Source organism: Mytilus edulis, chromosome 12, assembly GCF_963676685.1.
Source record: "Mytilus edulis chromosome 12, xbMytEdul2.2, whole genome shotgun sequence".
NCBI classification, from domain to species: domain Eukaryota; kingdom Metazoa; phylum Mollusca; class Bivalvia; order Mytilida; family Mytilidae; genus Mytilus; species Mytilus edulis.
Genome location: NC_092355.1, coordinates 3,365,890 through 3,376,719, shown reverse-complemented (window position 1 = coordinate 3,376,719; position 10,830 = coordinate 3,365,890). Strand labels below are relative to the sequence as shown.

At 32.3% G+C, this 10,830-nt stretch overlaps 1 protein-coding gene across 1 annotated transcript; it reads right to left on the bottom strand.

Moving 5' to 3' along the window:
- Positions 1 to 2,671: 2,671 nt before the first annotated feature.
- On the bottom strand, positions 2,672 to 10,029 carry LOC139498703 (uncharacterized). Its single transcript, XM_071287226.1, has 3 exons — positions 9,918 to 10,029; positions 5,823 to 6,160; positions 2,672 to 4,886 (listed from the first exon to the last, which is right to left on the bottom strand). Exons 2-3 carry the CDS (start codon positions 6,151 to 6,153, stop codon positions 2,899 to 2,901), a joined length of 2,319 nt encoding a protein of 772 aa, XP_071143327.1. The 5' UTR covers positions 6,154 to 6,160; positions 9,918 to 10,029; the 3' UTR covers positions 2,672 to 2,898.
- Between the last annotated feature and the right edge of the window lie 801 nt (positions 10,030 to 10,830).

The following is a 10,830-nucleotide window of genomic DNA, read 5'->3' as shown; positions in this document are numbered from 1 at the left end:
AGGATATTGCTAACTTCTTATCTTTTATGTTTAAGGTGTAGGTCAGAGCACCTGGCCCTGGAGACGGGTTTGCGCACTTAGCATTCACTGACACATGTTTCTAGAGAATTTTGGTCGATTATATCGTTTTATCTCTAGTTGTTCCTGCCCGACCCTGACTGTCTATGAAGGGGTGCATTTAGTCGGAAGTTTGGTTTTGGTGTATTTAGGATAATACGTACATAGGAAACAATGATGTTTGAATATGCATTGTAATTGTAATAATGATGATGATAATATTTGTAAATATTTATAATACAATTTGGCGTCCATCGAACATGACGGGCTGTCGGCAAACTAAGATTATGCTTGCGTTTATTGTATTTGCCACGAGTATGTAGTTAATACGTATGATTATTCTTAATTTAGGCACGGTATTTATAAATGTATGGAAAACCGTTTAGTGTTATGATTTGCGAGTAATTTGATTGAAAATTCATTATGATACATATAATTTAGCTGTTATTTTAATGATTTTTGTAGTCGTGCGTTAGCTTAGGTTTTCGTTTTTGTTTTTGTAGCGTTTTACCAACATCACATCACACTGATGTAAAACGTAGATACTTTCATTGTTTTTGGAATAAATGATTATACCTTGTTGTGGCTTATGGCTTATGGCCATTGTTATATCATAGTTCGTTTCTGTGTGTGTAAGATTTTTACGTTGTTTACGTTGTGTCGTTTGTTTTCTCCTATTTTTGAGTGTGAATTCACATTACTATAAGACGTGTCACGGTACTTGTCTATCCCAAATTCATGTATTTGGTTTTGATGTTATATTGGTTATTCTCATCGGATGTTGTCTAATGCTTAGTCCGTTGCTGTGTGTGTTACATTTTAATGTTGTGTCGTTGTTCTCCTCTAATATTTAATGCGTTTCCCTAAGTTTTAGTTTGTTACCCCGATTTTGTTTTTTGTCCATAGATTTATGAGTTTTGAACAGCGGTATACTACTGTTGCCTTTATTTACTATGAACTGTGGCAGAACTCAACCAAAACCGAGTTAGTAAGACCCCGTTTACAATGACAAAAAAAAATGAACTTCACTGAATATAAACTGGAGAGATCGATCTTCAATCCAGACGTGGTTTTAAAAATCTCGATTTTATTTTAATCGATCTTTCTTTTAGTGTAAACGCTTAGATCGATCACGATCGATCTTTATTCAGATGAATGTTATATTTAGATATGAAGAGAATCTGCGAATGTTCGGCCGCAAACACGCACGTTTTTCAAATCGATGGATGGAATAAGAAAAGTAAACATAGATTCCGCTGTTTTAAGGATTATCCTCTAAATCGATAAGTTATATTTCTTTGCTGCAAATCCCCATCTTCAAAAGCATTTACATTTTTTTTTAATCTTTTTCAATAACTTGTGATTTATGAACCAAAATAATAATTTATAAATCCATACGAAATCCCAATGAGCAAACTATTTTCTACATCACTTTGCAGTATGTGCGAGAGCAAAACTTCCTTTAATATTCTATTTTTTGGATTATTTGCTTACAAAATATAAGGTAATAAGGTCAGACGGGTTTTTTATGATGTAGTGTAAACGCACTGGATTAAATAAGATTGATCTCAATCGATTTTCCTTTTGCAATGTAAACGCGAACAGATCTTTTTAAGATCGATTCAAATAAAGATCGATTCAATTTATTACAAGTGTAAACGGGGTGTTCGTTATAAAAGGCCCCGAAAATAAAAATTGAAAAAAAAACGTCCTTGAATTATGGATGAACATTTGAACAAAGTCAATATCGCATGAATTAGTACGAGCAATCATTTGAAGAAGCTGAAACAAAAGAGAGAAACAAACTATCCGGGTTAACAAATTGTTAAGCTCTTTTTTCAGATGATATCTTTTAGTGCTTTTGATAAATTAAAAAGATGAAAACATACTGCTGAACAGTGTTACATACTTACATGAACGGAAATTGAAGCATACTTTCATCTATCAAATGATATAAGCAAATCATCCTAAATACGGATAAATCGGCATGTATCATTATGTTTAAATAACATTTGTATCAAATCATCTTAAATACGGATAAATCGGCATGTATCATTATGTTTAAATAACATTTGTATCATATTTGCAACTTATTATTATAAAAAAAACTTGAATGATGTAAAGTGTTTTGTAACGTCTAGAAACGGACATGTACATATGTCACATGCTTAGCGAGTACTACTTTCGATTATTATCACTGTTTCATTTCCGTTGATAAGTCAAAACATATATTTATGTATAGTGGATTGGAAAACAAGTTAATGCAACTTATATTTATCAAACTCCACTTTGCGGGTGTATCCAAATATATCTCGTCATTTATATATATATGTTGTATGGTATGTTAAACAAACATAATAAGTAAATATAAACCATTCATCAAATTCTTTCGCCTTCATGTCGTTTTGCAGAGAGTACATTAGTTTATGATTTATTTCCAGCCTGATATGTACATATCAAAATTCCTCTACATTGAAACAAAAAGTAAAATCACTAAAATACTGAACTCCGAGGAAAATTAGAAAAGGAAAGTCCCGAATCAAATACATTATTGTACAGACTATAAACCGTATAGCATATTGTTTCGCCTTCATTCCTTTTTTAAGAGATTACATTATTTAGATATCATTTATTTTCAACATACATACGTACATACACAGATGTATCAGGTTTCTTCGACATTGTATCAATACATTATTTGTATCTCGATATAATGTGAATTAAAAAAAGACTAACACCCCTTACATAGTCAAGTTCGATAACATAAGCATATTAATTGTGGCCTTAACGATCATAGTATTGTTTGAGAATACATTTGCATTGCAGCGATACAACTTTGATTTAGATGTTTAAAAGTCTTGACTTCCTTTTTTCTGCTGAACTACATATACAATCATCACATTGCAAAGCGTCTTCATAACAACGAAAAGCGACGTCCTTATAACCGGCTATTTCAAAACATACTCCAATTAGTGTAAATGTATTAGATACTACGTTAGTGTTCACAAAATGTGGTGAACGAAAATGACGCAACGCCTGTTGTCTGTTGAAAGTATCACCAATATGATGATAGCATAGAAATCTAAGACAGTGAGACATTATAATAAGTGGTATTACAAAGGAAGTGTCTTCTACCTCCAGCTCTAGTTCTTTTGGTATTAAGGATGAGTGCTGTAAGAATATGACATTATCTGCAACAGCTTTTTTCATCTTGGCATTCAGTGTCATTGAAGAATGCACATTACGTCTGTATTTATCTATATCTGCTTCACTGTAGTGGTCTTGACCTAAACACACCATATCGAGTAAATTCATTGATAGAATGTATTCTGTAAGTCTGAGTGTTACATTGTACTGTTCTGTTACATAATAAAACGACGCGTATAACAACCAACCTGTCACAGCATCCCTCTGTAAACCGTCATGTAAATGTCTATGATAACTTGTGTGTATGTTATAATTTGTATTAATTTGTTTTAGTGTCGGTAATAGTTGTGCAGCTTGTTGACTGATGGTAGCATAATGAAACTTACAAACACCGATAGCAAATGAAGACGATTCAGAATTTTGTATAGATTCAATATATTTTAGTAATTTATATGTTTTTGTAAGATTTGACCTCATTCCCGGACCATTCGTCCACCTATGAGAAATTCTGTAAAACAGCAAGTCTAACATTAGTATTGATTGTTCGCTGGTTTCACTGTATGGTGGGTAACAGCTTTTTTTACAGGGATAAGAATGAAATAAATTCTGCATCAATCCACTGATACCACTATACTTTATACTATTGAGTACACTGAGTAGAGATTTATTGTTATATTGATTGATCTTTCCCAAGAACATGTTGTGTTCAGGTATGAAATAGTTTGGACAGTAACAGTTGTTTACCCATGCTATCAGCTTATTCAGGCAGAGATCAAAACAAATAAACAATTTAGGTAATTGAAATGTGTCAATATCCACTTCTTCTGAGACCCAAAATAAAGCCGTCTTCAAAAAGTAAGAACACAACAAATCTTTAACATCGTCGTTTGTGTTTACGATACGTCTTAATGTTAATTTAAGAAGACCATAACACAAGAGTTGAGTGAAATTAAACGAATGAACAAGTTGTTTTTCTGCCACTGAGAAAGATATTCTCCATAATAAATTACAATTTGCCATAATCCTGGGTCCTATAGGTACTAATAAACAACCGTAATTTATTATCCTGTCAATTATTGCATTAGGGGGCCATTGCCGTCGATAACGCAATTTCCATGGCATGGCATGGTATGGTAAATATTTACTTCTAAGGCAGAATGCAGTATCTACATTTTGATTTTGATTTGATAAGCAGGGACCGTGTATTAAGAGATTCTGCCCTAATGTTTGTATAAATAACTGCTTTATACAATTAACAAATTTAGTCGTTGATAAATATAGACCTGTTTGTGTATATATAATACTTTCATTAGATACAACTTGATTTGTTCTTTTCCCTGCTGCTATCAATCTGAGTCTAGTAAATCCAGGATAATCAGTATCTGTCTCCATAAATACTTCAGTACGTTGTACCGGATGTTTGATATTCCTTTCAATCTGTGTTACGTTTACCACTTCATTGACAAGCATTATATCTACGTCACTTCCTGGTAAATCCAATCCTTCTGCTAAACTCCCACTTGATATTGTTGTTATATTTAAGTCTTTTGCATTGCGTATTTTATCATGTAAGATAAACAGTATTTGTCTTTTACGTATGTCTATTTCAGTACCTATTGTTCTTACAAGGTGGTTAACCAAGTGGTTTTCTATAGAATTATTTTCAGTCCAAGACAAATGCTCTATAAAATAAAAAAAGATATGTAAATATACTTCTTCATATCTAAATCGTATAATGACGTTCGTAATACATAGGTTTAGCCTCGAGATCCGTTACATAATGACAAAAAAAGTTTTACCACCAATTGCACAAAACAGTATTGTTGGATATGTCGCCTTCTGTAGTATCATAGTCCTTTTACTTAAGATGAAGATGACGAAATATCATTCGGTAGTTTAAAGTAAATTTTATTGTTTTCTAAATTTTCGGGTTTTTCAATCGTTTTCTGTTAAGTGATGTCTTTGTACATGTAAATACGAAGAAGTGGCATAAGTGCCGATGAGACAACTCTTTCAGTCACAATTTGTAAAAGTAAACCCTTATCACGAATATAGGTCAAAGAACGGTCAGCATCACGGAGGCTTGGTTCACATCGAACAGTAAGCTGTAAAGGGTCCTAGCACATATTAGTGTAAACCATTCACACAAGGAAAACAACAGTCCAATCAATACAAAAAACGAGAAAGGAGAAACAGTTTATGGTGTTGTCAATTTCAAAAAAAGATGTTGTATGATTATAAATGAGACAATTATCCACCATCGATTGATTGAGGTTGATGTTTTGAAGCTGTTGGTTGCGGTTTGACTCACCATATAAACAGAACCTAAATTACAATAAGCAAGTGTTTAATGGCTTTGCCATAATAAATTTACGCGAAACAATCGATTGCTTGTATAGAGACAAAACCAAATAAACAAAAAAAATATGATGATATACAAAGACAGAAGACAACGTCTGAATTATAAGGTCCTGACTCTGTTTGTCTCTGATTTATGGTTCTAAATTATCACATGTTTTTTCATCTTTCAAGATTAGTTTTATATTTGTTCTACATCAAAATTTTAGACACAAATCCAATTCTCTATTTTGTGACAGAAATAAAAAAAAAGTAATTACCTTTATTACAGTCTGTACACTTATCTAAGTATTCCAGATATTCATTTGAAGCTTTGTCGGGATATCGAAGATTCATTATCCAGCTTTCGTGTGTTTTTCTTCTATCTAAACAATCTTTATACATTCGTTCAAACTGTCTGATTGTCAATCCGAAAACGTCATTTGAGATAACGATTCCTCCATCATCAGCCTGGTAAACCAATGGAGTGTATTTGCGCTTTCCACGATAAGGAAAACGTTTAACCCCATATTTCTTCCAGTATGTAAATTTTCTTATTCCATTCATTCGCTTTTTGTCGTCATTTTCCTGGTTACTATGATTCGTGTCCATGATGAATCTAAAAAAAGAAATTATCAAAGTTGAAATCATAAACTAACATAATTTTATAAGAGCAGTGTATTCGAGGTGTGACAGCCCTGTTCGATATTTTTCATCGTGAATTAACCTTACCTTTTTATAAAATGCCCTGTACCAAATCAGGAAAATGGCCATTGTTACATGACAGTTCGTTTCTCTGTGTGTTACGTTTCGGTGTTTTGTCTCTGTTGTGTCTCTGTTTTGTCTCTGTTGTGTCTCAGTTTTAGTTTGTAACCCGGATTTGTTTTTTTTTTCTCTATCGATTCATGAATTTTGAACAGCGGTATACTACTGTTGCATTTAATTAGACCGTGCTTTCATCGAGCTATATTAAACGTTTTACATGGAGTACAATCAGTTGTTAGTGTCTTCACAGCACTGCATGCCTTGTCAGTTGTAGTTGATCTTAAATTTCGAGGACGAGGAAGCTACTAAATACAATTGTAAAACACTTGTATTAACGGACGTTAACTTAAAGTAACCTGAATAATCCTATTACGTATATATAATAATTAAGAGGTTTTAAATGAACTAAAGTTTCCGGGTACATAAAATGTAAATAAATCAAAAGAGATTTACATTGCAAAAAAAAAAAACCCACAAATATAATAAAAACATGTTCTCAATATGGCGGCAATGTAAATCAGCACTTATAATCAAAACTGAGGGATGTGAATAAGAGAGATGAAATTATAAAGACTGTGGAATTGACAGATAAACTTGAAGATGAAAAGATGACTACAAGCTTCAATATTTAGAACCTTTTTTGGATAATATAAACAACTAAATATCTACATTAAACTTTAACTTAAAAATTTAAGGATTTAATCAATAAAACAGACTCTGTTTTTTATAACTGAAATGCATTTGTGTTGCTGTAAATTTAAGGAATGTCAAAAGTGTGCAAAGCTCGACAAAAACGGACGAAGTAATTCCAGGGTTGGATAAACCATGGTTTTACTAAATAAAAGAGTCGATAGAAATATTGTTGTTTGATTTCTTTATTTCTTGGTTTTTAACATTAATTTCAGTACTTTTGACTTTTCATGAGGTTCAGGTTTTATTGACATAGGACGCTGGAGGGCATAGAAAGAACCACCGCACAGCTGAAGGAATCAGCAAGAACCACAGAACTTCCGGAGTCCGAATAGAACCAACGATCGACCGCATTACAATTGACAATCCTAGTCAATTAAGATTAGACTTTTCAGACTTTGTTCCCCTTAACATTGTGGATTGTCGAGAGATTACCAGCCTAAGAATGCGTTATGATGCTAATCCAACAGATGTGGCTGATTTTCCTGGCATTATACTAGTAAGTAAACTGCAGTGGCTGGTTATCTTAACTTTATACACACATAATAAACAGTGTACCAATTGAAAGGGCAAACACGTATGATACCTTTACTGATGATTAGTTTGGATGTAGACTGTATGTGTTTTTATTAAACATTTAAAACAAAAGATTTACCATTGGAGATATACAACGTTATATTCGTATCAATCATTGATAATTGTTATATTTGAGTTGTGATTGACACTTGAAGTTACACTGAATCATCCATTTTTTATTTATGTAATGACAGTAAGCTTTAATGTGACAAAATAGTCCATGCCCACCGCAGTACCGCTATGATTTAACAGTGCAGTTACAGGAAAATTAAAACAAAGAAAAACTTTCTGCTGGAAATTTACAATTCTTGTCCCTACATAAATTTTCATTGGCTTATAGTTTCTTAAATATATAGAAGGATACTCATAAGTTGTTAAAACTAGTTCAACTGTACATTAAGGAAATAAATTGAAATGAAATACGAGTTACAACAATGATTAGTTTTTTTTTGCGATGTTTTAAACTTTCATTGTGTTCATAGGATGATGTTATTTTATTCGAGTTGTGCATATACACCGATTAGATACAGTTACGAAACACAACATACTACTTTTCATTAAATCAATCTAGGAAAAACGCGTCCTATAGTCTGGTGGACCTCAGTATTACCCTTTGATCTTGAGGATGTTTGAGAAGGCAAGTTTGACGAAAAGGATGAGCAAAATTCCCTTTAGTATTGCCTTTTGAATTTGTTTGAGCATTTGAGTAAGAAGAGGGTTCATTTGAGTTATTGACGTCTAAACTTGGTGAGACTGACGAATCCTGAGAGGTAATGTTTATAGAGGAGTGACATACTGTTTCATCATGATTTTCATTTGTGTACAAGTCTATGGAATCTGAGAGCAGTTGTAAAGATGTTCTGTCTCCTGTACTTAGTGTAGGGAGGAGTGCAAGACGACACGTCGTAGATAATCCCACTATTGGTTGTCCTGACTTCCCCAACCTGTCCCTTGGAGGAAATTGTTTAGTTGTACATAGTTTTTCAGACTTTTGATGAGTAATATGCCGATCTTGGTTAGTTTGATGATGAGTCCTTTTGTGTTGAGAATGAGAATCCATTATGTGAGAATTGTTTGGCAGATGAGAAGGCTTCTTTTGTGAAGATTGTGAATGAGATTAGATGAAGAGTTTATTGCTGAAGAGTTTGAAATCAACTGGTTATGAGTATTGGAAGACGGGTCGATTACGTTTACATTTTTTAATATAGAACCTGAATGTATATCCTCATTATCTTGAATCATTTGACAGAGAGTCTCATTTGTGTTTCGGTCTTCATATATCACATGCTGCTTTATACTTCTATATCACTTGAAATATTTATAGTTGTCTTTTATGGAGTTGAGCAAAAAGAGAAAATAAACTTCCAGGTTAGAGAATTGTTTAGCCCTTGCTCAGGTGATATATTGTATTGCTTTTATTAAAAGAAACAAATTAAAATCCTGATAATATTGTACAACACTTAAATCAAGAGACTTAATGGAAACACATCTCTTTGAATCATATATGGCGGAATTTAACAAAATTAACGTTGGCACTTTCAGATGTTCTTCCTAGTAACAAAATGTCGTGAAAATGAGGTGGAAAATTTGACAGAGCCTCACATAATAAACAGTTAAAAAAAAGGATATACATTTTAAGTTGATCAATGTTTGTTCCCAGGATTATCCTTGTAAGTAAACCACAGTGACTAATTAGCTAAACGTTGTTAACATATGAAACACAGTGTACCAATTGAAAATAAGCTGTATAATACCCATAAAACCCATTGAATAAATTGGAAGAGCAAATACGTATTATACCATGACAGATGATAAGTTTTGGCGTCTGGCGTACTAAATTATAATCCTGGTACCTTTGATAACTATTAATGTAGACTTTTTATTTTTTTATGAAACATTTTAAAAAACTATATATCCCTGGAGATGATTAATGTGATATATATCTTAATTATTACGTTTGATTGTGGTTGACACGTGAAGTAAGACTAAAGTATCCACATTTAATAATTAATTATATCTTAATTATCACGTTCGATTGTGGTTCACACGTAAAGTAAGACTAAAGTATCCAAATTTTATTACTAATGCAATGCCAGTAGGTGTTGACGTGTTTAGAAAGTAAATGAAGTTTACAAATAAATCTGTTTGTCTCTGCGATACAATTACAATCTACCATTTTCTACGAAGAACATGCATAAATCAAATCAGGAATATGACAACTGTTTTTCATTGATTTAATGTGTTTGAGCTTTTGACCTTGACATTTAATGAGAGAATTTCTGTTTTGAGGTTTCCCCTGAGTTCAGTAATTTGATTTTTTTGCCCTGGAATAAAATAAATCTTACCTTCCGTTCAATGGAGACACTTTTACAGTTGTAACCCCTGACCACCACAACACTGCTATGATATATCGCTGTAATTGGAGGAAGATGAAAACGAAAGAAGAAAAACTTCCTGCTGGAAATTGTCAATACTTGTCGTAGTGAAATTTTCATTTATTCATACTTTAACAAATAGATTGAAAGATAATTGTCATAAGTGTTTAATACTAGTTCAACTGTACAGTAAGGAAATCAAGTAACGTGGCTTCAGACTTACATATGTTAAAATTACTTTTTTTTGTTTTATTTTCCTCGTACTCAAACTGTACATGTCATAGGCTGATTTTAATTATATTTTGCTTTCATTTTTATTGCATGGTATACATCACAAATAAGTTTTTTAGAGAGTTGAACTTATAAATCGGTTTATGCTTTTCATCAGTGAAATAAATGTATTTTTTAAGGAAAACGCACGCAGATGCATATAATATTCAATTAAACAGTTGTGACAGTTTTTAGAAAATAAACTAAGGTGGTATGATTGTCAATGAATCAACTCTCCAAGAGTAACTACATGACATAAAATTTAAACAACTATAGCATGTTTAGATCATTGTAAGGTCTTCAAGTTAGCTAGTAATGGCCCCGAAAATAAAAAAAAATGAAATAAAAACTTCCTTGAATTATGGATTAACATTTGTTTCTTACTAACTCAATATCGCATGAATTACTTTAAGCAGTCGTTTAAAAAAATCAAATCGACTTACAAAGGCAGTCATGTAAAGAAGTTGACACATAGTGAGAAACAAACCATCCGGGTTAACAATTGTTAAGCTTATTTTCAGATGATATATTTTAGTGTTTTTGATAAGATAAAACACTTACATCAACGGAAATTGAAGCATAGTTTTATTTATTAACTGATGTAAGCAAATCA